Raw genomic sequence first — 27,594 nt, forward strand, 5'->3', positions numbered from 1 at the left:
CTAAAAGACGGTGTCCCCGTAAATTTGAACAGCTCTGGGGTCGGTGGCTTGATACTCCTGGGATACCCAGCCCAACTCTCTTGCGTATATGTAGGAACCCTCTCCAGCAATTCCTTAATGCCATGAGCAATTAATGTGAAATAATTGGGGGCCATCTAACGGTCTCAATGCCCAAGGTTTCGGGTGCTCACAGCCTACGCTCCAATACCTTCGCAGAAAGCAGACTCCTACCTATGGTGGGCCCCTTTTCTCTTTTTTTTTATTTATAAGATCTCCATAGCTTAGTGTGAATAGTTCGGCTAATGTTGAGCCGCTAGTTAAGTAAAGTTATAGTTTACAGTTGTCTATTAAGGCTGAAGGTTTTTTCTCCGCACATTTCCTTTGTTGTGTACGTCTAACCATTCTTTCTGATCACAATGTGCGACACAGGGATGCAAGCATTTCTGGAGGAAAATACAGAAAAAGGAGTGGACTCATTGCAGATATAATGGCTCATTTTAATTTTTATTGTTACATTGGATGTGTTTGTATGCACTGTTGCTCATGGAATTGTATCCGGTATCTTCTCTTTGATGCCTATATTTCTTTTTGTGTGTACTGCAATGAGTTGGACAATAAAAATGTATCTGATTTAAAAAAAACAAAAAAAACAACTATAGAGCAATACACCAAACTATCAGCTCCCAGGTCAGGAGTTACTGTTATTCAGAACTATTGGCAACTATTTGTTTCACTGTAATTGATACATCTGTACAGGCAGCAAATATTGTAACTAATCACTGACTGCAGCAAAGGAGTTATATACAGTCACTTATTACAGTCAGCAGCTTTTGTCTCACTGAGGTGGCTGCATATAGGAGAGTAAAGTGTCTCTCCTACTTCTCTCTCCTATCTATCTATCTATCTATCTATCTATCTATCTATCTATCTATCTATCTCCTATTTATTATCTATATCTATCTATCTATCTATCTATCTATCTATCTATCTATCTATCTATCTATCTATCTATCTATCTATCTATCTAGGTAGGTGCCAGCAGACCTGACCAAGCCCAATTCAGCTAAAAATCGATACTCTGCAGCACTCCAGGTGAGTTGAAAAACGTGAAGTGAATTTATTTCATCACAAAAAACTAAACACAGCAACCAAGCAAAAGGTGACACGACGTTTTGGCGTCCACACACTTGAAAATGGTGTATGTGGACGCCAAAACGTTGTGTCACCTTTTGCTTGGTTGCTGTGTTTAGTTTTTTGTGATGAAATAAATTCACTTCACTTTCCTGGAGTGCTGCAGAGTATCGATTTATATCTATCTATCTATCTATCTATCTATCTATCTATCTATCTAGCAAACAGTTAGTCCACAGCACTCACAGGGTGTCACGGCCGCGGCGGCTTCCCGCGTTCCGGGTTGCCGCCGCGACCGCCTCCTGTCCCGTGCAGCCGCCGGGGTCCTTGTGTAGGGACCCGGCGCTGCTGCTGCTTCGGCCCCTGGGGCGCCTCACCTCTCCTCCGTGCATGTCGCGGTCTGTGCCGGCCGGCGCGCGCGTCCCCGCCTCCTAGGGCGCGCGCGCGCCGGCTGTCTCAGATTTAAAGGGGCAGTGCGCTCCTAATTGGTTAGTGTCACCAATCACTCCCCTATAAATCCCAGCATGCCCTGTCCTTAGTGTTGGAGCCTCTACATGCTTCCCATAGCGTTGGCCCAGCCCCCTGTTGTTCCTGAGTCCTATCCGTTACCTGGTCCCAAGTCCCTGTTCCTGAGTCCTATCCGTTACCTGGTCCCTAGTCCCTGTTCCTGGTTCCTGTTTCCCTGTCACTCCATCTGTTCCTGCCTTCAGCCTGTCACGTGCGCTCTCACCTGCAGACCATTGCCAGTGCCATCTCCCGCCTACTGTTCCTGCCACGCCTCGCCTGCCGACACCAGCAACCAAGCCAGGGGTAGCGACCTGGGGGTCGCCTGCCGCAGCAAGTCCATCCCGCCTTGCGGCGGGCTCTGGTGAAAACCAGCGGCCCCTTAGACTCCGCTCCCTGGTGAGGTTTGTGCCATCGCTGGTGCCGGTCCAGTGGATCCACTACTCCAGGCGTTACACAGGGTTAGTGGTGAAAGAAATTAGTGGTTTATTGCATCTTCAAAACACAGCACTCCAAAGAAAGACACAACGTTTTGGTAACCTCACGCTACCATTTTCAAGTGTACAAAGTGAAATACATCTGTAGCATAAATACACACAGAACAGTGATTGGTTTACATAAATTACAAATAATTCACACGTGTTAAAAAACCATCATGGTTGTGCAAAACCAAGCTTGCTTGTGCAGACAAGGAGGACACTGCCCAACCTGGGCGTGTGTGTCCAGATACGTGTAACATGGTCATGTGATTGCTCATACTCCCACCCATAGTGTTGTCAGTGGATCACAGTGTCCTTGCTTTTAAAAGTCTCTGATTGAGATTAGATCACTTAAGCAGGATTGCGTACTATGAAATAGGGAAATAAAAGTATGTAACTTAATTGCTATTTGCTGTAGCCGGCTCTGGACTCAGCACTCAGCTCGGAAGGAAATTATAGTTGGCACATGCGCAGTAAGGGTACAAACCCACTTGACGTATTTGCTGCGTGAATCAGTCTTAAGGTTGGTTTTATACCATTGTTCTGCATTAAAATACGCAATTGCGTATTTTTGAAGCGTGAAGCTACATGCGTTTTTCGCACAGGTTGTTAACAACTGATGCTTTGCTAACACAAGCTTCATGCTTCAAAAATACGCAATTGCGTATTTTAACTCAGAACAATCGTATAAAGCCAACCTGCGTTTTGCCTGCTTATTTTTAAGACTGATTCACGCAGCAAATACGTCAAGTGGGTTTGTACCCTTAGAAGAAAAAGAAACCTGCGTCGTCATGGTGACATAAGCCTTCCCGCAGACTGGGAGAATCACTGTTTGGTAGTTTTAACCATTTGTTTGCAGGTACCGTGAACACGACCACGGGACTCAACTTGTCCTGTGCAGGAACTCTCTTGCTCCCGTGTCTTCCTGACTGGGACTCCCACCGATCCCGGAGTGCATCCTGGTCGAGGACTGCCACCCGATTCCGGAGGGCATCACCCGTCCTGCAGACCGGGTCAGTGCTCGAGAACCTCTCCAGGTCCCATATCTTGAAAGCAACACTACCGCTACAAGTGAACTGCTCCCAATGGTACTTTTTGATCCGCAGGAACCAACAGGTGAAGGAAAGAAGATCAGAGATGTAGAAGCATAGCCAACCGGTCGAGTACGTGGTGTAATCAATCCATCCGGCAGCAAAAGGATGAATCTATGAGTAAACAAAGGTCAGGTAAGTATCAAGAATATTTTTACATAAATGTATTTCACAAGAAGCATATTCATGGTTTGGAAGATGGTTTCAGTGTACGGGAAGCTCACCTAAGCATATCATTGCTGACTTTATATTCGATGTTGAGTCCCCTAGGGGACAATGAATCCAACTTGTGGATCCATTCCAACTCTCTCTTCGTCTAACATCTGCCTGTTACCCCCATATTTTAAAGGGGGTACATGATCGATGATCTTGATTTTGAGGTAATTCTCTGTATGATTTTTTTCCACACAATGCTTTGAAACAGGAAGATCCATTTTTTGTTTTCTTACTGAGTACCTGTATTGGCCGAAACGTGTTCTAAGATCATGTGTCGTCTCCCCTACGTAGATAATATTGCAGGGACACCACAGTACATAAATGATCCACTTTGTAGTGCATGTAAGATAGTATCTGATTTTATGTGTCACAGAACTACTGGGATGTGTAAAAAATTGTCCTCTAACAAGTTGCTTACATGTAACACAACCCACACAGGGGAAGCAACCTGTCTTTTGTGTGCCCAAGAATGTCTGTCGCCCTGTCTTTTTTACACTGATGTCTGTTCTCTCCAATCTGTCCTGGAGATTCTGACTTCTCCTATATGACAGTAAGGGTGGTGCGTTAAGCTCTTTAATATTGCTGTATGTGTCACTAAGAATCCTCCAATGTTTTTTTACTATTCTCCCTATGTGTGGAGAACAATCTGTATAGGTTGATAGAAAAGGTATTCTTTTTAGTGTATCTTGTCTAGGAGTTTTTTTCTTCAGTAGTTCTTCTCTAGGGTATAGTGTGTTTTTTTGTCTACACGTCTGTAATAAGCGGTCAGGATATCGCCTCTCACGAAAACCACCAGTCATTCTAGTTAATGCATCATCCAGGTTGTCTGGATCGTCAATTATACGTCTTGCCCTCAGCATTTGACTATATGGCAAGGAACCTATCATTTGTTTGGGATGGCAACTGGAAAAATGTAATGTGGTATTGGAGTTAGTGGGTTTCCTGTAAATGTTTGTAGATAACCTATCTTGCGTCACTGTAACCTGTACATCTAGGTATTGCATGTTAATTTTGGAAAATTTGGCTGTACACTTGATGGTACTGTCTAAACTGTTAAGGAAATCAACAAATCTAGATAACGTGTCACCAGACCAGGACATTCTGGAACTGGGGCGCCACATAGATACGGTGCTCCTCGAGATGTGCCATTACAATACTTGCATATGTGGGCGCGACATTGGCGCCCATAGCCACGCCCCTCTTTTGTAAGTAAATTACATCATTAAAGGTAAAGTAGTTATGTGACAATACCAAAGATAGCAATTGCATGATAAAATCACATTCAGCATTGGTTAAGTTTGTGTAGTGAAGCAGCTACTGCAGACAACCCCATTTCTTAGTCAAAGTATAAAGGCTAATGATATCTAATGTCACTAATAGTGCCCCATCCGGTATTCTCATGTTCATAATTCTGTTGAGAAAGTCAGTGGTATCTTCTATATAAGAACTGGAGAGAATGGAACGGCTGCACATCCCATCTATGGCTGATACTAATGCTGCTAGGCCTATATTAAAAATCAACACCAGAGTGTCTGTATATGAATTGATCAAGCCATATTGCCCCGTGTACCACCGCGCAGGTCCTCTGGTCCACACGGGTCCCTACGCTAACTCCACACCGTGTCGGTCAGCGACCGCCAACCACACAAAGCGTGCACATGCAGGGAAGGGAGGCCATGGAACGGCCCTGCAACCCCAATACCACAGGACCAGACCCAAAAAGCCCCACCAAAACCCAGCCAGCACCACCGGCGGGGAAGGCTGCCCCCAAACGACACCAGTATGGATATGGTATTACACTTACTATTGCTGCTCTCACAGAATGGGGAAGACATAAGGTCCAGACATGTGAGCACAGGCATATCCTGCTAATTGTGGTCATGTGGGTCTTATAAAGGAGTGCGAGCTGTTCAGAGAGGGAGAACTGTGAAACACAACTGGAGAGAATGGAACGGCTGCACATCACATCTATGGCTGATACTAATGCCGCTAGGCCTATATTAAAAATCAACACCAGAGTGTCTGTATATGAATTGATCAAGCCATATTGCCCCGTGTACCACCGCGCAGGTCCTCTGGTCCACACGGGTCCCTACGCTAACTCCACACCGTGTCGGTCAGCGACCGCCAACCCCGCAAAGCGTGCACATGCAGGGAAGGGAGGCCATGGAACGGCCCTGCAACCCCAATGTCACAGGACCAGACCCAAAAAGCCCCACCAAAACCCAGCCAGCACCACCGGCGAGGAAGGCTGCCCCCAAACGACACCAGTATGGATATGGTATTACACTTACTATTGCTGCTCTCACAGAATGGGGTAGACATAAGGTCCAGACATGTGAGCACAGGCATATCCTGCTAATTTTGGTCATGTGGGTCTTATAAAGGAGTGCGAGCTGTTCAGAGAGGGAGAACTGTGAAACACGAACTGAGAGAATGGAACGGCTGCACATCCCATCTATGGCTGATACTAATGCCGCTAGGCCTATATTAAAAATCAACACCAGAGTGTCTGTATATGAATTGATCAAGCCATATTGCCCCATGTCTTTTCCCATTCTGTCTGCAGCAGCTATGGTGAGCGCAATACCTCATCCAGACTTGTGCTGTTTGGGGGCGACCTTCTCCGCCGGCGGTGCTGGCCGGGTTCTGGTGTGGTGTTTTTGGGTCTGGTCCTGTGGCATGGGGGTCGCAGGGCTGTCCCATGGCCCCCAATCCCTGGCTATGCGCGCCTGCGGGGTTGGTGGCCACTGACTGGCACGGTGTGGACTTAGTGTAGGGACCCATGTGTATCAGATACCTGCACGATAGTACATGGGGCAGTATGGCTTGATCAATTCATACACAAAATTCTGATGTGTTTTTTATTTAGCCTAGGGGCACCAGTATCAGCCATAGGTGTGAGGTGCAGCGCTCCTTTTCTTCCCTGAACCGCATTTATCTTCTATATAAGATCTAGTGTTAATAGCTAAAGGCCTCAGTACTTTGTCAAGAAAGATAGAGATGGTGTTGGTGATGGATCCCCTGCCGGACACAATGGGCCTCCCAGGCGGGTTAATCATACTCTTATGTATCTTGGTCAGAAAATACAAGAGTGGCATTTTGGGATGTGTGACAGTAAGAAATTCGGCAACCTTATTGTCAATGACATTATGGCTAAGCCTTTCCTGAATGCTAGCATCAATCTTTTTTTGTATAGAGAATTTGGGATCATTATACAGAACGGGAAATGGTCATTGATCGGGAGATGTACCTTACGGAAGAAGCCAGACAACTTGGTGACAATGAAATATATCGTGTTCTGTATAATGATCCCAAATTCTGTATACCAAAAAAAAAAAAAAAGATTGATGCTATCATTCAGGAAGGGCTTAGCCATAATGTCATTGACGATAAGGTTGCCAATGTCGCGCCCACATATGCAAATATTGTGATGGCACATCTCGAGGAGCACCTTATCTATGTGGCGCCCCAGTTCCAGAATGTCCTGGTCTGGTGGCGCTACATAGACAACGTGTTCCTCATCTGGAGGGGGGATGAGGACACGTTATCTAGATTTGTTGATTTCCTTAACAGTTTAGACAGTACCATCAAGTTTACAGCCTATTTTTCCAAAACTAACATGCAATACCTAGATGTACAGGTTACAGTGACGCAAGATAGGTTATCTACAAACATTTACAGGAAACCCACTGACTCCAATACCACATTACATTTTTCCAGTTGCCATCCCAAACAAATGATACGTTCCTTGCTATATAGTCAAATGCTGAGGGCAAGACGTATAATTGACGATCCAGACAACCTGGATGATGCATTAACTAGAATGACTGGGGATTTTCGTGAGAGGGGATATCCTGACCGCTTATTACAGACGTGTAGACAAAAAAACGCACTATACCCTACTACTGAAGAAAAAAACTCCTAGACAAGACACACTAAAAAGAATACCTTTTGTATCAACCTATACAGATTGTTCTCCACACATAGGGAGAATAGTAAAAAAACATTGGAGGATTCTTAGTGACACATACAGCAATATTAAAGAGCTTAACGCACCACCCTTACTGTCATATAGGAGAAGTCAGAATCTCCAGGACAGATTGGAGAGAACAGACATCAGTGTAAAAAAGACAGGGCGACAGACATTCTTGGGCACACAAAAGACAGGTTGCTTCCCCTGTGTGGGTTGTGTTACATGTAAGCAACTTGTTAGAGGACAATTTTTTACACATCCCAGTAGTTCTGTGACACATAAAATCAGATACTATCTTACATGCACTACAAAGTGGATCATTTATGTACTGTGGTGTCCCTGCAATATTAACTACGTAGGGGAGACGACACATGATCTTAGAACACGTTTCGGCCAATACAGGTACTCAGTAAGAAAACAAAAATTGGATCTTCCTGTTTCAAAGCATTGTGTGGAAAAAAAATCATACAGAGAATTACCTCAAAATCATGATCATCGATCCTGTACCCCCTTTAAAATATGGGGGTAACAGGCAGATGTTAGACGAAGAGAGAGTTGGAATGGATCCACAAGTTGGATTCATTGTCCCCTAGGGGACTCAACATCGAATATAAAGTCAGCAATGATATGCTTAGGTGAGCTTCCTGTACACTGAAACCATCTTCCAAACCATGAATATGCTTCTTGTGAAATACATTTATGTAAAAATATTCTTGATACTTACCTGACCTTTGTTTACTCATAGATTCATCCTTCTGCTGCTGGATGGATTGATTACACCACGTACTCGACCGGTTGGCTATGCTTCTACATCTCTGATCTTCTTTCCTTCACCTGTTGGTTCCTGCGGATCAAAAAGTACCATTGTGAGCAGTTCACTTGTAGCGGTAGTGTTGCGTTCAAGATATGGGACCTGGAGAGGTTCTCGAGCACTGACCCGGTCTGCAGGACGGGTGATGCCCTCCGGAATCTGGTGGCAGTCCTTGACCAGGATGCACTCCGGGATTGGTGGCAGTCCCAGTCCGGAAGACACGGGAGCAAGAGAGTTCCTGCACAGGACAAGTTGAGTCCCGGGGTCTTGTTCACGGTAACTGCAAACAAATGGCTAAAACTACCACACAGTGATTCTCCCAGTCTGCGGGAAGGCTTATGTCACCATGACGACGCAGGACGCAGGTTTCTTTTTCTTCTTACTGCGCATGTGCCAACTATAATTTCCTTCCGAGCTGAGTGGTGAGTCCAGAGCTGGCTACAGCAAATAGCAATTAAGTTACATACTTTTATTTCCCTATTTCATAGTACGCAATCCTGCTTAAGTGATCTAATCTCAATCAGAGACTTTTAACAGCAAGGACACTGTGATCCACTGACAACACTATGGGTGGGAGTATGAGCAATCACATGACCATGTTACACGTATCTGGACACACACGCCCAGGTTGGGCAGTGTCCTCCTTGTCTGCACAAGCAAACTTGGTTTTGCACAACCATGATGGTTTTTTAACACATGTGTGAATTATTTGTAATTTATGTAAACCAATCACTGTTCTAGCTGTGTGTATTTATGCTACAGATGTATTTCACTTTGTACACTTGAAAATGGTAGCGTGAGGTTACCAAAACGTTTTCTCTTTCTTTTGAAGATGCAATAAACCACTAACTTCTTTCACCACTAACACTAATCTGTTTTCTATTTATAAAACGATCTGTGGTCAAGATCCAGGACGGCTGGCACCCGACTTTCCTTGCGAGCAGTGCTGCTTATTTTCTCTGTTCTCTATCTATCTATCTAGTAGAAGAGAAGAAGCAGCACTGCTTAATGTTGTATTGGTGGTGCCAGCAGATCTTGATCCAGACCAAAGATCGTAATAAGTATATATGCAGAGAATTCACAGCACTCCATCGCAGTGAAAAAACTCAACAAGCTGTGTTTATTCAGTCAATTCATAGTGCAACACTCCAAGCGCAACGTTTCAGTGACTCTCTGTCACCATTTTCCATTCACCATTCACGCTTGAAAATGGTGACATTTTCATATCTATCTATCTATCTATCTATCTATCTATCTCTCTATCTATCTCCTATCTATCTATCTATCTATCTATCTAGTTCAGATAATACTCCACGGCAACTCCAATACTTGTCAAACGTGATTCAAATTTATTCCATCTTGTGATACATCAAATAAATAGTGCAGCACAGCAAATACAGGATGCGACATTTCAACTGTTTCTCATCGTCTTTTTCAAGCCTGAGAGACCGTCGAAACGTTGCATCCTGTATTTGCTGTGCTGCACTATTTATTTGATGTATCACAAGATGGAATAAATTTGAATCACGTTAAACACGTATTGGAGTTGCCGTGGAGTATTATCTGAACTGTATTAGTTTGGTCCGTGGTCGGGACCTATCTACTGGCACCCACACATCTTGAAAGTAGTGCTGCTTTTCGATATAGTGAATCTATCTATCTATCTATCTATCTATCTATCTATCTATCTATCTATCTATATATCTATCTATCCTCTACCTGTGTAATGTGTGACACTGCTGAGACCAGAGAGCAATAGCCTGTATTCTTCTGTATGTGTATATATGTATATATATATATATATATATATATATATATATATATATAAATATATATATATATATATATACCTCCTACCTGTGTAATGTGTGACACTGCTGATACCAGAGAGCAACAGCCTGTACTCTCTTGTATGTGTGTATATATATATATATATATATATATATATACATATCCCCCCATATATACATATATACATATCCCCTACCTGTACATATACATATCCCCTACCTGTGACACTAGAGAGCAATAACCTGTACTCTCCTGTATATATATATATATATATATATATATATATATATATATATATATATATACCTCCTCTACCCGTGTAATGTGTGACACTGAGGTGTAGTATGAAGGGCTAGGGTCACTTGTTGTAGGTGTACTTCTATGCAGACAACAACAAAATGGCACTGCCCGGCAGTACACATATCACCTTTCCACTCTTTGTTCCCTTGTGAAAAAAAGAGGGAGGCGAAGATGTCAAAGCAGTTGAGCAGAGACTGCCTCTTTTTTCAGCACAGCCGTATTTCAGGTTACTTTTATCAGCAGTTTTTCTGCTGGAACTCCCCCTAGGGGCCATCACTGGGAAATATGAAAAATTAGATAATGAAATTTTCATATTTCCTTACATGTAAAAAAAAAAATAGAAACACACTTATAAACTAGATTTGCATTTCCAGGGAAATACATAGTGCTTGAAAAGAGCGCCCCTTTACCAGTGACTTCCAGAGCGCCCCTTTACCAGTGACTTCCAGAGCGCCCCTTTACCAGTGACTTCCAGAGCGCCCCTTTACCAGTGACTTCCAGAGCGCCCCTTTACCAGTGACTTCCCTTTAAGAGAAACTTTAACCCTTGATACCCTCCCTTTTAGAGCGACTTTGATACAATCCCTTTAAGAGCAACTTTGGTATAGTACCTTTAAGAGCAACTTTGGTACAGTTCCTTAAGGAGGGACTTTGGTGACAACACTTTGAGTGACCTATATACTGTCCCTTTAAGACCAGCTTAAGTACTCTCCCTTTAAAAGTGACTTAGGTACCACGTTTTGAACACCAGATTAAGTACCGACCCTTTAAGAGCAGCTTGGGTACCGTCCCTTTAAGAGCGGCTTGGGTACCGTCCCTTTAAGAGCGGCTTGGGTAATGTCCCTTTAAGAGCGGCTTGGGTACCGTCTCTTTAAGAGCGGCTTGGGTAATGTCCCTTTAAGAGCGGCTTGGGTACCGTCCCTTAAGGAGTGGCTTGGGTGACGTCCCTTAAAGGGGCGACTCATGTAATGCCCCTTAAAGAGTGACTTGGATACCGTCCCTTTAAGAGCGAATTGGATACCGTTCCTTTAAGAGGGACTTGGTAACGTCCCTTTAAGAGCTCCTTATGTAATGCCCCTTTAAGAGCCACTTATGTAATGCCCTTTTAAGAGCAACTTACGTACCCTCCCTTTAAGAGCGAATTGGGTACCGTCCCTTTAAGAGCAACTTGGGTACTGTGCCTTTAAGAGCGACTCGGGTACCGTCCCCTTAAGAGCGACTCGGGTACCGTCTCTTTAAGAGTGGCTTGGGTACAGTCCCTTTAAGAGCAGCTTGGGTACCGTCCCTTTAAGAGCGACTTGGGTACCGTCCCCACAGCTCTGCTATTTTACTGACTGAACTCTGCTACTTATAATGGTAAAGATCATTGCTCGGTTACGATGACAATCTTACTCATGTCAGTGAGACAAAATCGTTAAGGACCTTCCATCTTCTACGTCTTCTATTGGCCAATAGTGGACATGTGACTGTGTGAATGTTGTGATACATTGCCTGACAAGATCTTAGAGTTCCTATTGGCTGCTATATTTCTGCTATTTGCATATATGTGCTGTGATTGGCTGTCAGCGTTTACAGTGTGGCCATTATTTCCAATGGGCCATTATTTTCTATGGGAAATTAGGGTTCTTTAAATGTAAATTTCTTTAAAATGACAAATCCGATCAAAACCGAAAATAGCACACTTATCACCGCTGAGGGCTTCGAAACGCAGTTTGAAAGGAGTCTGTGTGCAAAGCGGTTCGGGCTGTATTAATCGCAGAAAAATGGCTGGAAGAAGAAGAATACGGATTACAATATAATACTAGATTTGCATTTCCAGGGAAATACATAGTGCTTGATAAGAGCGCCCCCTTACCAGTGACTTCCAGAGCGCCCCTTTACTGTGACTTCCAGAGCGCCCCTTTACCAGTGACTTCCTTTTAAGAGAAACTTTAATCCTGGGTGCCGTCTCTTTAAGAGCGACTTGGGTCGCATCCCTTTAAGAGCAACTTGGCTCCCGTCCCTTTAAGAGCAACATGGGTCCCTTTAGGAGTGACCGGGGTCGCTTTAAGAGCGACCTGGGTCCCTTCGCTCTTAAAGGGACCCAGGTCACTCTTAAAGGGACCAAGGTCGCTCTTAAAGGGACCCAGGTCGCTCTTAAAGGGACCAAGGTCGCTCTTAAAGGGACCAAGGTCGCTCTTAAAGGGACCCAGGTCGCTCTTAAAGGGACCCATTTCGCTCTTAAAGGGAACCATTTCGCTCTTAAAGGGACCCATTTCGCTCTTAAAGGGAGCCAGGTCGCTCTTAAAGGGAACCAGGTCACTCTTAAAGGGACCCAGGTCGCTCTTAAAGGGACCCAGGTCGACTTTAAAGAGACCGATTTTACTCTTAAAGGGACCCATTTCGATCTTAAAGGGACCCATTTCGGTCTTAAAGGGACCCATTTCGCTCTTAAAGGGAGCCAGGTCGCTCTTAAAGGGACATATTTCACTCTTAAAGGGACCCAGGTCGCTCTTAAAGGGACATATTTCGCTCTTAAAGGGACCCAGGTCACTCTAAAAGGTACCCAGGTCGCTCTTAAAGGTACCCAGGTCGCTCTTAAAGGGACCCAGGTCGCTCTTAAAGGGACCCAGGTCGCTCATAAAGGGACCCATTTTTCTCTTAAAGGGACATATTTCGCTCTTAATGGGACCCAGGTCGCTCTTAAAAGGACCCATTTCGCTCTTAAAGGGAGCCAGGTCGCTCTTAAAGGGACATATTTCACTCTTAAATGGACCCAGGTCGCTCTTAAAGGGACATATTTCGCTCTTAAAGGGACCCAGGTGACTCTTAAATTACCCAGGTCGCTCTTAAAGGGACCCAGGTCGCTCTTAAAGGGACACAGGTCGCTCATAAAGGGACCCATTTTGCTCTTAAAGGGACATATTTCGCTCTTAAAGGGACCCAGGTCGCTCTTAAAAAGACCCATTTTGCTCTTAAAGGGACCTATTGTGCTCTTAAAAGGGACATATTTCGTTCTTAAATGGACCCAGGTCGCTCTTAAAGGGACCCATTTTGCTCTTAAAGGGACATATTTCGCTCTTAAAGGGACCCAGGTCGCTCTTAAAGGGACCCATTTCGCTCCTAAAGGGACCCAGGTCGCTCTTAAAGGGACTCATTTTTGCTCTTAAAGGGACCCAGGTCGCTCTAAAAGGGACCCAGGTCGCTCTTAAAGGGACCCAGGTCGCTCTTAAAGGGACCAATTTCACTCTTAAACTGACCCATTTCGCTCTTAAAGGGACCCAGGTCGCTCTTAAAGGGACCCAGGTCGCTCTTAAAAGGACCCATTTCGCTCTTAAAGGGACATATTTAGTTTTTAAAGGGACCCAGGTCGCTCTTAAAGGGACCAATTTCACTCTTAAAGGGACCAATTTCATGCTTAAAGGGACCCATTTAGCTCTTAAAGGGACCCAGGTCGCTCTTAAAGGGACCCATTTTGCTCTTAAAGGGACATATTTCGCTCTTAAAGGGACCCAGGTCGCTCTTAAAGGGACCCATTTTGCTCTTAAAGGGACCCAGGTCGCTCTAAAAGGGACCCAGGTCGCTCTTAAAGGGACAAATTTCACTCTTAAAGGGACCAATTTCACGCTTAAAGGGACCCATTTCGCTCTTAAAGGGACCCAGGTCGCTCTTAAAGGGACCCAGGTCGCTCTTAAAAGGACCTATTTTGCTCTTAAAGGGACCCAGGTTGCTCTTAAAGGGACCCAGGTCGCTCTTAAAGGGACCAATTTCGCTCTTAAAGGGACCAATTTCGCTCTTAAAGGGACCTATTTCGCTCTTAAAGGGACCCAGGTCGCTCTTAAAGGGACCCAGGTCGCTCTTAAAAGGACCCATTTCGCTCTTAAAGAGACATATTTCGCTCTTAAAGGGACCCAGATTACTCTTAACCTCTTAAGGACATAGGACGTACCGGTACGTCCTATGTCCTCACTTGCACTTCAAAGCGGGGCCGCCGCTTTGAAGTGCCGCGATCCCGGGTGCCGCGAGTAGCCCGGGACCGCTGCTATTAGCGGGCACGGTCTGATCGCCGTGCCCGCTAATTAGCTAATCGGAGGCAGCTGTCAAAGTTGACAGCTGCCTCCGATTACCGGAGGCAACGTTTCCCTGGTGTCTAGTGGGGGAGATCGCTCCTCCGGGACCTTGTCCCGGAGGAGCGATCTCCGTTACTGATGCCGGCCGGGGACGCGTCCAAGATGGCGCCGTCCTCGGCTCGGCACTCGTTCGTTTTCGGCTGCAGCAGCCGAAAGCAAACGAGTGCCGATCTCATGGATCTCTGCAGCATATCTATGCTGCAGAGATCTCAATGAGAGATCCAAGTGTATATACTAGAAGTCCCCCAGGGGGGCTTCTAGTATATGTGTAAAAAAAAAAAAAAAAGTGTTGTTAATAGTAAAAAGCCCCCTCCCCTAATAAAAGTCTGAATCACCCCCCTTTTCCCAGGTTTTAAATAAAAGTAAACAAATAAATAAATAAATAAACATGTTTGCTATCGCCGCGTGCGTAATCGCCCGAACTATTAATTAATCACATTCCTGATCTCGTACGGTAAACGGCGTCAGCGCAAAAAAATCCCAAAGTGCAAAATTGCGCATTTTTGGTCGCATCAAATCCAGAAAAAATTTAATAAAAAGCAATCAAAAAGACGTATATGGGCAATCAAGGTACCGATAGAAAGATCAAATCATGGCGCAAAAAATGACACCTCGCACAGCCCCATAGACCAAAGGATAAAAGCGCTATAAGCCTGGGAATGGAGCGATTTTAAGGAACGTATATTGGTTAACAACGGTTTGAATTTTTTACAGGCCATCAGATACAATATAAGTTATACATGTTATATATCGTTTTAATCGTAACGACTTGAGGAACATGCATAACAAGTCAGTTTTACCCCAGGGTGAATGGCGTAAAAACACATTTCCCCCAAATAAAAGAAATGCGTTTTTTTTTTCAATTTCACCACACTTCGAATTTTTTTCTGGTTTCGCAGTGTACTTTATGCAAAAATTCAGCCTGTAATTGCAAAGTACAATTAGTGACGCAAAAAATAAGGGGTCATGTGGGTTTCTAGGTGGAAAAATGCAAGTGCTATGACCTTTTAAACACAAGGAGGAAAAACCGAAAACGTAAAAACGAAAATGGGCCATGTCCTTAAAGGGTTAAAGGAACCCAGGTCGCTCTTAAAGGGACCTATTTCACTCTTAAAGGGACCAATTTCGTGCTTAAAGGGACCCATTTAGCTCTTAAAGGGACCCAGGTCGCTCTTAAAGGGACCCAGGTCGCTCTTAAAGGGACCCATTTTGCTCTTAAAGGGACATATTTCGCTCTTAAAGGGACATATTTTGCTCTTAAAGGGACCCAGGTCGCTCTTAAAGGGACTCAGGTCGCTCTTAAAGGGACCCAGGTCGCTGTTAAAAGGACCCATTTCGCTCTTAAAGGGACATATTTAGTTTTTAAAGGGACCCAGGTCGCTCTTAAAGGGACCAATTTCACTCTTAAAGGGACCAATTTCATGCTTAAAGGGACCCATTTAGCTCTTAAAGGGACCCAGGTCGCTCTTAAAGGGACCCAGGTCGCTCTTAAAGGGACCCATTTTGCTCTTAAAGGGACATATTTCGCTCTTAAAGGGACCCAGGTCGCTCTTAAAGGGACCCATTTTTGCTCTTAAAGGGACCCAGGTCGCTCTAAAAGGGACCCAGGTCGCTCTTAAAGGGACAAATTTCACTCTTAAAGGGACCAATTTCACGCTTAAAGGAACCCATTTCGCTCTTAAAGGGACCCAGGTCGCTCTTAAAGGGACCCAGGTCGCTCTTAAAAGGACCTATTTTGCTCTTAAAGGGACCCAGGTCGCTCTTAAAGGGACCCAGGTCGCTCTTAAAGGGACCAATTTCGCTCTTACAGGGACCAATTTCGCTCTTAAAGGGACCTATTTCGCTCTTAAAGGGACCCAGGTCGCTCTTAAAGGGACCCAGGTCGCTCTTAAAAGGACCCATTTCGCTCTTAAAGAGACATATTTCGCTCTTAAAGGGACCCAGATTACTCTTAAAGGAACCCAGGTCGCTCTTAAAGGGACCTATTTCACTCTTAAAGGGACCAATTTCGTGCTTAAAGGGAACCTGTCACCCCCCGTACCGGGGTGACAGGCTCCCGACCCCCGTTAGAGACCCCTATACTTACCTCATCCCACCGGGTCCCGCTTCTGGATTCGGTCGGGTCCCGGAGATCTCAGCCGCTGCAGCCCGGCGCGCGCGCTGAGAGATGAGTCCAACACCCATAGAGAATGACAGGAGAGTCCAGCGCTCCGTCATTCTCTATGAGCGTTGGACTCATCTGTCAGCGCGCGCGCCGGGCTGCAGCGGCTGAGATCTCCGGGACCCGACCGAATCCAGAAGCGGGACCCGGTGGGATGAGGTAAGTATAGGGGTCTCTAACGGGGGGTCGGGAGCCTGTCACCCCGGCACGGGGGGTGACAGGTTCCCTTTAAAGGGACCCATTTAGCTCTTAAAGGGACCCAGGTCGCTCTTAAAGGGACCCATTTTGCTCTTAAAGGGACATATTTAGCTCTTAAAGGGACATATTTTGCTCTTAAAGGGACCCAGGTCGCTCTTAAAGGGACTCAGGTCGCTCTTAAGGGGACCCAGGTAGCTCTTAAAGGGACCCAGGGTGCTCTTAAAGGGACCCATTTCGCTCTTAAAGGGACCTATTTCGCTCTTAAAGGGACCCAGATCGCTCTTAAAGGGACTCAGGTCGCTCTTAAAGGGACCAATTTTGCTCTTAAGGGGACCAAGGTCGCTCTTAAAGGGACCCATTTCGCTCTTAAAGGGACCCATTTTGTTCTTAAAGGGAAATATTTCGCTCTTAAAGGGACATATTTCGCTTTTAAAGGGACCCAGGTCACTCTTAAAGGGACCCATTTCGCTCTTAAAGGGATCCCTTTCGCTCTTAAAGGGACCCAGATCACACTTAAAGGGACCCATTTTGCTCTTAAAGGGACATATTTCGCTCTTAAAGGGACATATTTTGCTCTTAAAGGGACCCAGGTCGCTCTTAAAGGGACCCATTTTGCTCTTAAAGGGACATATTTCGCTCTTAAAGGGACATATTTTGCTCTTAAAGGGACCCAGGTCGCTCTTAAAGGGACCCAGGTCGCTCTTAAAGGGACCCAGGACGCTCTTAATGGGACCCATGTCGCTCTTAAAGTGACCCAGTTTGCTCTTAAAGGGACCCAGGTCGCTCTTAAAGGGACCTATTTTGCTCTTAAAGGGACATATTTCGCTCTTAAAGGGACATATTTTGTTCTTAAAGGGACCCAGGTCGCTCTTAAAGGGGCCCAGGTCGCTCTTAAAGGGACCCATTTTGCTCTTAAAGGGACATATTTCGCTCTTAAAGGGACCCAGGTCGCTCTTAAAGGGACCCAGGTCGCTCTCAAAGTTACCAACTTCACGCTTAAAGGGATATATTTTGCTCTTAAAGGGACCCATTTCGCTCTTAAAGGGACCCATTTCGCTCTTTAAGGGACCCAGGACGCTCTTTAAGGGATCCAGGTCGCTCTTAAAGGGACCCATTTCGTTCTTAAAGGGACCAATTTCACGCTTAAAGGGATATATTTTGCTCTTAAAGGGACCCAGGTCGCTCTTAAAGGGGCCCATTTCGCTCTTAAAGGGACCCAGGTCGCTCTTAAATTGACATATTTCGCTCTTAAAGGGACATATTTTGCTCTTAAAGGGACCCAGGTCGCTCTTCAAGGGACCCAGGTCGCTCTTCAAGGGACCCAGGTCGCTCTTAAAGGGACCAATTTCACTCTTAAAGGGACCAATTTCACACTTAAAGGGACATATTTTGCTCTTAAAGGGACCCAGGACGCTCTTAAAGGGACCCAGGTGGCTCTTAAAGGGACCCAGTTCGCTCTTAAAGGGACCCGGGTCGCTATTAAAAGTACTCAGGTCACTCTAGCGACATGTGTCTCTTTAGAAACGACATGGGTCCCATACCTTTTGGAGTGACTTGGGTCCCTTTAAGAGCAACATGCGTCCCGTCCGTTTAAGAGCAACTTGGGTCCCGTCAGTTTAAGAGCGACTTGGATCCCTTTAAGAGCTACCTGGGACCCTTTAAGAGTGACTTGGGTCCCGTCCTTTTAAGAGCGACTTGGGTCCCTTTAAGAACGACTTTGGTCCCTTTAAGAGCGACATGGCTCCCGTCCCTTTAAGAGCGACTTGGGTGGGGGCGTGTTCTGATGGCTGCCTGAGGTGGACGCTACTCCTGACTCTTACTTCTGAATTTCTCCTGAACGGGCTCTCCCCCCGGCCTCAACTCACCCCCCGTGGTGTCCGGTGACCCCCGTGCTCCTTCAGGCGATCCGGGTGGCTGGTGGAGTCCCGCACAAGACCCTCCGGCTCTGCGGCCTATTGTGACAGGCGGTGCTGCGGTGTGCTCGCCGCACGGAGAACTCACCACAGGTGGCCAGCAGCAGCTGTACATCCCTCCGGTCTCCCCTGCGGCCTCTCAGGAGCAGTGCATCCTCCGGTGGCTCTCTCCGTACAGCGGTGGTGTGACGGATGGTGAGTGTGCCCGGCTCTGACCCTCCTCCCGGCGGCCGCCATTACGCCTCAGGACTTTCCCTCCTCTCTCTGGATGAGACAGTTAGTGGCAGTCCTCTCTGCATACCCTCCAGTCACCCCGGGCGCTTGGCTGGTTAGGGCCCAAGGTCAGCAATACTACTGCCTGGTGGTGGCCCCTGTGTGGCACCTTCCCGCCATATCTGCCCGCCCGCGGCCGCCATTTTAGTTACAAAGCAGCCTCCTTCCTACTGCCCTGCAGACACTGGCCCAGCATGGATCTCAGCTCCGGTCCCCTTTGACAGACATTGGCTGTGCACACTGCTCCTAAATATGCCTTGGGTGTGGGGTATGGTGTGAGCTCTCCTCCGGCTGCTACGGTGGAGGCCATGGACTGTTGAGACTTTAACTGTACACCCTGTGCCTTAGACCTGCCGGGGCTACCCATAGCTGCTCTCCTCTGTTATCTAAATACCTGCCTGCCTTTCTCCTGAAGACTGTATCCTGTCATATTCTCACTGGCGGCTGTGTTACCTGTGCTGTTTGCCCCCCAGGTGTTATGGGAGGCTCCAGAGGAGGGCAAAACTCTACTAAGAATAAGAAGAACAAGGGGGCTCCAGCTGCTCCCTCTCGTCCCCCCTCGGATATAGACTCTGTGCCTGAGGGCATTGAGGGGACCCCTGAAGAGCGCAGCCCTCTTCCCACAAAAGGGCAGGCACAAGCGGCTAAACAGCTGGAACGCTTCTCCAGACCCATGGCGCGCCGTAGGGATGCTTCTCGGGATAGCCATGTATCCTGCTTTGAGGGCTCTCCTAGCCCATCCCGACTACATTCTCCCGAACGGTCCCAATACACAGCCTCTGTCATAGACGGGAAATTCTCTGAAATCCTGGCTGCTATAAATACCTGTCAATCGATGCTCGTTACCAAGGTGGACGAACTTCGCCAGGACTTTGTCATTCTGGGGCATGAAACCCAAAAGATTCGGGAGCGCACCACTGAGGTGGAGAGGAGGGTTTCGGAGATGGAGGACACTGTTCATCCTATTCCTGCTCATATCGTCGACTTGCAGCGTCAGGTGAAAGCTGTCATGGCCCGTGCGGACGATTTTGAAAACAGGCTTAGAAGGAACAACGTCCGCATCGTGGGGTTGCCTGAAAAAACGGAGGGTGACGATCCTGTGGCATTTACTGAACGCTGGCTACGTCAAATCCTGCCTGCTGAGACCTTCTCTGCCTACTTCACAATTGAGCGAGCTCATCGAGTTCCCGCTAAACCTGCCGGGGGCCCCCCCCTAGGCCTTTCCTGTTTCGACTACTTCACTTTCGTGATCGAGATGCCATCCTGAGGGCGGTTCGGGTCAAGGGGGAAGTCATGATTGACAACAGCAGAGTGTCCTTCTACCCTGATTTCTCTGTGGAAATACGGAAGCAGCGCACACAATTTACAGAAGTCCGTAACAAACTTCGTGTCAAGGGATACAAATACTCCATGATGTACCCTGATCGCCTGCGCGTGGTGGATGGCAATACTACAAAATTCTTCACGTCCCCCTCGGCTGCCCTGGAGTGGGTGGAGGCGGCTCCGCATGTCCTACCGGCTAATTGAAGAATCGGACGGTGATGTTTCTGCTTCTGGTGTTCCAGTCGCTCTATAATCCGGGACTGTTCGCCTACATTTGATATTCATGAGTCTTTAGTTTGTGGTTAAAACTCCTTGGTTCACCTGGTTGGATGTTGGGGGGGGGGTCTCTTTTCACTTGATCGGGGGGTGGGGGTGTGTTGGGGATTCTTTAGCTGTAGTATAGTGTAACTTGCCTCAGCAGCGACTAGCTCTGTCGATTAGTGTTCAGTTAGGGTTCAAGGTCTGCACTTGTAGTTCTGTGGTGTTAGACAGGGAGTTGGGTACCCAGTCAGGTTGACTAGGATGTTTACTCTTTTTGTGTGTTCTACGTTTGTTGTTTGTCTCTTGTTTGTCCAGTCTGTTGTGTGGAGTGTTTGGCGGTGTGTGTGGCTGCGCCTTTCCCCCCCTTGGCTGATGGCTCTGATAGGTCTGTTAACATTTTATAGTCACTGTGATGGCGTCCCTTAGAGTTCTTAGTTGGAATGTGAGGGGTCTCAACTCTAAATTCAAAAGGTCCCTGGTGCTGGATTTTGTGAACCGTCATTCTCCTCACATTATCTGTTTGCAGGAGACGCACGTGATCGGGCAGAAAACCCTGGCTCTGAAGAGGGCCTGGATAGCCAAGGGGTATCATGCTACTTACTCCACATCCTCTAGAGGTGTCTCTGTACTCATCTCTAAAGCTCTGCCGGTTGAGGTCTCTCAGGTGGAGTGCGACCAGTTTGGTAGATGCAGCTACATGTCCCTAAACCTAACGCCTCTCCTGTCGGTTACTAATCTCCACTTACAGAAATGAGGGCCCCTTCCGCTTTCCCTACTAGGTATGATTAACATCTTTAAAATGATCTTCCTTCCTAAATTCCTCTACCTGTTTCACGCTTCTCCTGTCTTTCCTCCTAAACAGTTCTTTACAGATTTGGCCAAGATTCTAAGATCCTTCTACTGGCAGGGCGGGTCTCCTAGGATTGGATACTCTCACCTCCTTGCGCCTAAGCATCAGGGGGGCCTTGCTGCTCCTAATATGTATCACTATTTTCTAGCCTCTCAGCTGGTATATGCTAATTGGTGGTTAGACCTGGATCTTAGTAATGCAGCGTGGCGTTGGCCGGGGCGCTGGTGGGCTCCTACGAGGGTTTGACGAACACCCTTTATAGATACACTCCTTCTTCAACTTGGGCTCCTCCTCTAGCTACGGTACAGAAGGTTTGGAGAGTGGTACACAGACAGATGTCCTCACCCCCCTTTTCCCCCCGTACACCCCTATGGCTCAACCCTCATCTCCCTGAACTCTTGGGCCTACAGGGTGCTTCTCTTTGGGGTAAACACGGGGTTCGATATTTATCACATATCTTTTCATCTGATAATGTGTTCCGCTCCTTCTCTGACATGTGTGAACTCTATGGGATACCTCGCACAGTGTTTTTTCATTATCTGCAGCTGCGTCACGCTGTTCACTCTCAGTTTGGCATCCTCATGGTTCTCCTGGAGTTCACGCCGGCCGAGAAGCTTTTAGGTTCCCCTGACCTGGATAAGCCTCTGACACATAGTTATTTACTACTGTGCCCAGAAAACTCATCCCCCTTTCAGAAGGCATATGAGAGGTGGGTGGTGAAAATCCCCTCCCTGGGGGAACAGCAGTGGAAAGAGGTGGTGCACATGTATTATTCTACGGTGGTTAGCGCTAGAGACCGGTTGATTCAGTTTCGCTTTCTAATGCGGACGTATTATACTCGGGAGAGACTCAGGAAGATGGGGGTGTCCCCATCGGATACCTGCTTCAAATGTATGTCGGATGTCGGTACTTTCATGCATGCTGTACGGTCATGCCCTAAAGTGCAAACCTTCTGGCGTTCAGTCTTGCAATTTCTGTCTGATCACTTTGATTTCCCCTTTGTTTGTACCCCTTCTGTCTGTCTGTCTGTTAGGACTTATTAATGGAATCACACGAAACAAATGTTATAGGATGTTCATCAGATTTCTTTTATTCTGCGCCAAAAAAATTATAGCCATGGAGTGGAAGTGTGTGGATGTCCCTTCTCTGGCTCGTTGGAAACAGATAGTTAATAAATACATCCCGCTATATGAGGCCCTCTACGAACATCGCAAATGCCCCCAGAAATTTAAGAAAATATGGATCCATTGGCTTATGCTGGATGAGACGGCCGACAATTGAGCCTTTCTATGGGTTCTCTGGCTGGGGGGGGGAGGTGCGGCGCTGTCCCTGTATGTGCATGCTGTTCCGTCCTTCCTAACTGAACTTGACTGCTGTTTTCTGACAGTTTAGGTGTTTGAGATGCATTTGTTATCATCCTTCCTTACTGTATCATTGTAGCTCGCACATATTTCTGAGGATGTGTCTCTGTTTAACTTGTGACGGGTGGATTGTACCTGGTTTTGTTTCTGTATGTCTTTCCTCCATGAAACAAAAAACGTTTAAATAAATTCTTAAAAAAAAAAAAAAAAAGAGCGACTTGGGTCCCTTTAAGAGCGACTTGCGTTCCTTTAAGGGCGACCTGGGTCCCTTTAAGAGCGATCTGGGTACTTATAATGGTAAAGATCATTGCTCGGTTACCATGACAATCTTCCTCATGTCAGTGAGACAAAATCATTAAGGACCTTCCATATATTACATCTTCTATTGGCCAATAGTGGACATGTGACTGTGGATGGTGTGATACATTGCCTGACAAAACCTTAGAGTTCCTATTGGCTGCTATTTTTCAGCTATTTGCATATGTGCTGTGATTGGCTGTTAGCGGTTAGAGTGTGGCCATTATTTGCAATGGGCCATTATTTTCTATGGGAAATTTGGGGTCGTTTAACGTAAATTTCTTAAAAACAACAAATCCGATCGAAACAAAATATAGATAGCACACCTCACACCGCCGAGGGCTTTGAAACGCAGTTTGAATGGAGTGTGTGCGCAAAGCGGTTCGGGCTGTATTACGTGCAGAAAAATGGCTGGAAGAAGAAGAAACGGAAGAAGAAGAAGAATACGGATTACAATATAGTGCTTTTCAAGCACTATAATTAACAAAAAAATAACAAATTCAATTTTATCATTTTCAATTTTTTTTAACTTTGTGACACATTTCCCTTTTAAATCTGGCGCTGCCAAACTGAGCTTTGATTGTATTGGTAAGTGTGTTGCTCAGACCCCTAAGTCCTATGCGTGTCCACTGTACCACTTTTATATCTCTCTCCTAGAGTGTGCTGCAATTGCAGTCATCAGTAATTTTGCCCAGCTCAATCACGCATAGAATCATAAAAACATTCACTACGCTCCCCCTCAAAAAGTTTCGGCACTATGTGCCTTTGTCAAGAAGTAGCGGGTCTGAGAGAACTAACCTGGAGCTGGAGTCCACATAACCTCCCTTAGAGACTTTAAAGGACAAGTCTGGTGTTTTCTAAAACCCGGCATCTTACAGGAGGAGGGGGGAAATTACCTCTCCCCGTGCCCACGGTGACCTGTGGCCGTGGGACCCCTGCTGCAAGTCATTTTCTCCTGGGTTGTGATGACCTGGCCTGTACCACCTCTCTGTTCCTCCTTACCGCCCTATTCATCATAAGGAATGCCCCTGGCCAGGATTTCTCCTAATCATCACTTGTCTGAACACTGCACATGTGCCTTAACGATCCAACACATGACTGAACACTGCACATGTGATGATGAGGAAAAATCCTGTCCAGGGGCATACCTATTGGGGAAGAGGGTGGAGAGGAGGGACGGAGGGGCGGTGCAGGCCTAGGGCACAGACACTCTAGGCCACACCAATTTAACACAGGGCTGTGAGTTTAAAAGTTGTTTTTTAGGACTTTAACTGCATCACCTGCCGAACGGACCCCTGGACAGATCTTGGATAAAAAGCAGCTATCCGACGGTACAAGCAGTTTGAGAGGGTAGATTGTGTATAGAGTCGTTTTAATGTCAGGGCCAGCTTATTAAGGGAACTATGATATCAAACTATTATTCCCTTCATCCATCGAATCACTTAAGTTGGCCAGTGTGATTTAGTATTTAAAGGGGTATTCCCCCCCAAATTATTTTTGCATTAATACGCTGCCCACCCGTAGCTTTCCATCTTTCCAATATAAAGTTATTATGAATTCTGCACAGTTTTGCTGTTATCCAGCTGCATTCACCCCCACGGATTGCATAGAATCATCAGACCTCAGTCCACACTGACACCGCTCCCTGCTCCTGGCCCCCACCCTCCGTGTCGGCATCACGTGTCCTCAGTCCCAGCACAGTGAAGTGACTGAGAACACTGATGGGGTGGCTGCTGTTAGAGAGGGAGACAGTGATGAGCGCAGCTGGGACTGCATCCCTCTCTAACAGCAGCCACCCGGTCACCCCCAGCCCAGAGCTCACCCCCTGTGTCCAGATCGCCCACGGCAAGCTCCGCCCCCACAATCGCCACGACTAGCTCCGTCCCCGCAATCTCCCGTGACTAGCTCCGCCCCCGCAATCGCCAGCGACTAGCTCCGCCCCCGCAATCACGCTCGACTAGCTCCGCCCCCCGCGATCACCCGCGACAAGCTCCGCTCCTCGCAATCGCCCGCATCACCGCCAACTCAGCTCTGCTACACCGGCATCCCTAACTCAGCTCTGCTACACCGGCATCCCCAACTCAGCTCTGCTACACCGGCATCCCCAACTCAGCTCTGCTACACCGGCGTCTCCGCCAACTCAGCTCTGCTACACCGGCAGACCATGTTTTAGAAAAAGTTGTAACTCAGGAACGGCAGCAGCTAGAAAGATAAGAGACGGCTCAAAATACTCAGGGGGACTTGGTGAGTAAGGCCAGCTAGGTTTGGGAGCATTTCATTTTTTTAGCTCTTGGGGGGAATACCCCTTTAAAGAACGGGAAGATTTAGATTCTCCGTATATTTATGGCGTATTGTGCATCTGCACAGTGGTGTGTTATTTACATTCATACATTTGTCACATCATGGGGACATGTCTGGCTGACTAATCTAAATGAATGGGAAAAAGTAAAGCCCTGTGGGCTCAAGCTTTTCAGGTGGTAGATCCACATCACTTCTTTTCTGAAAAGTTTTTAGTTTAAATTTCTCCACCTGGGACTCAGTTTAGGTTTGGAAAGGCCCCAAAATGTGAGGGCAGTGATGTACCCCCATGTAGATCTCCCTGGTATTTTGCTTTGGAGGTCTCAGCTCCTGTATTCATGTTACTAATGCGTTTGGAAAAGAATCTTAAAAGGGGCATAGATGCTAAAGATAAAAATATAGGTTTGCCTATTTACAAATCACTGTTCAGACCACACATGGAATACTGTGTACAGTTTTGGGAACTTGTATGTAAGAAGGACACAGCTGAACTGGAGCGGAGGAGGGCGGCCAAGGTCATTAAAGGAATGGGGGGGTTACAGGACCAAGACAGGTTATCAAGCTTGGGGATAATTAGTTAAGAGAAATCTGATCTGATCACGATGTACAAATATATGAATGAACAGTACAGAGATGTTTGTTGTGATCTTTTATATCTAGGCCTGTACTTCTAGAGGAAAGAAGGTTTCACTATTATCACAAACAGGAATTCTTTACCGTAAGAGCAGTAAAACTATGGAACTCTCTGATGAGCTATCTGTAAGATAGGTGGAGTGCTGAAACCCCCACCCGCGCAAAGCAGTTGTTCAGCTGTAGACTACACAGTTGTTCAGCTGTAGACTACAAGTGGAAGCTGAGCTGCAGTTACATATTGCCACTGCTACACAGTGAACAGAGACAAACTCTGTTTACCGGTTACAGATTTTTTCAATATTTCCTGCTCTAAAACTTGTTCAAATAATAAATTGGGTGCAAATCCTGGATTATGCAAATTTTTGGTGAATGCTCAAAACAGGCAGATTTTAAAAAAAGCTGCATCTAATAAAATAGCCGATTGAATACTGGTTCATAAAAAGAAAAAAAATTGGCCAAAAAATTTTGCTCACCTGAAAATAGGTGCAAAACCCTATGCTAATTTTTAGATTGCTTATGCTGCTGAATTTTGAGATTTCAGGATGTGATAATGATTATTACTTCTCTATACTAGGACTCAGAGCTTTCGGAACTGAGAGAAACTATCGATTTACTTAAATCAAAAAACTCTGAAGCACAAGCTGTTATTCAAGGTGCTCTTAATCCTCATGATCCTGCACCGAGAGGTAAGTCAAGCGTGTTTTATTTTATGCAAATATTTTTATAGATTTTCAAAATGTTCATTTAGTTTTTTACATTTTTTTTTTTTTAATAAACTCTAAAATACCACAATATAGTACAGTGTTTTGTGTACATAAATATCGACAACGTCCTGGAAAATAATAGAATATAGTACTTTGAGATACACCAGATTGAAATATTTTAATGTAAAGAAAAAAGCAATATAATGCCAAATATAACTGTTATTCCATCCCATTTAAAAGGGGAACTCCAGATAGAGGTTAAAAAAATGAAACTTCTGCAGAAGCATAACGCATTACTTACCTGTCTATCCCAGTTTTGAAACGACCAAAAATCCATTTGTTTGGGGGGATTTTGCTCTGTATTGTGTTTCTGTCGTTTCTGGTTTAGCATTTCCCAGAATGCAATGCTTTCCCTCATGTGATCATCACAGTCCCCCTCCCATACAATCAGTAAAATTAGTGTAGCAGATGCTTCTGGCCGGACAGAGATAGTGAATCAGTCAGGGGATTGGGTTATCCAGCCAAGCCCCCTATGACATCACGCCCTGCCCCCTGTCTACATCATCAGCAAACACACACAATGTGAGACAGAGGCATGTAAGTTATGTCTTATAAGGGGGGAGAGCAGAAGGAGCAGGAGACAATGTGAATTGGAACAGAGGCCATTTTTTTTCACTTCCTGGATTTCTATTAGCTACCAGTGTGGCAGAACCGTACAGATACAGTAATACATTGTATAGACACATCCATATAACTTTTAATGTATTTTTAATAGAAAACAAGTTTTTCTTATCCGGAGTTCCCCTTTAAATACATTAGTAACCAGTAGATCCCACACCCTATAAATTGTGTACACTACTTTCTTACCTGACAATTAAAGGACAACTCCGGGCAAAATGTATTTTTTTTATATAT

The 27,594-nt window shown here is 45.9% G+C and overlaps 1 protein-coding gene across 4 annotated transcripts in view; it reads left to right on the forward strand.

The window, feature by feature from the left end:
• Positions 1-27,594, forward strand: part of NAV1 (neuron navigator 1) — a 300,773-nt gene that overhangs the window by 150,372 nt on the left and 122,807 nt on the right. For all 4 annotated transcript variants that reach the window (XM_069971515.1, XM_069971517.1, XM_069971516.1 and 1 more), the window contains exon 16: positions 26,550-26,661. In XM_069971515.1, the coding sequence (XP_069827616.1) occupies positions 26,550-26,661 (112 nt within the window). The remainder of the gene's footprint in view (positions 1-26,549; positions 26,662-27,594) is intronic.

This window comes from Dendropsophus ebraccatus, chromosome 5 (genome assembly GCF_027789765.1).
Source record: "Dendropsophus ebraccatus isolate aDenEbr1 chromosome 5, aDenEbr1.pat, whole genome shotgun sequence".
NCBI classification, from domain to species: Eukaryota; Metazoa; Chordata; class Amphibia; order Anura; family Hylidae; genus Dendropsophus; species Dendropsophus ebraccatus.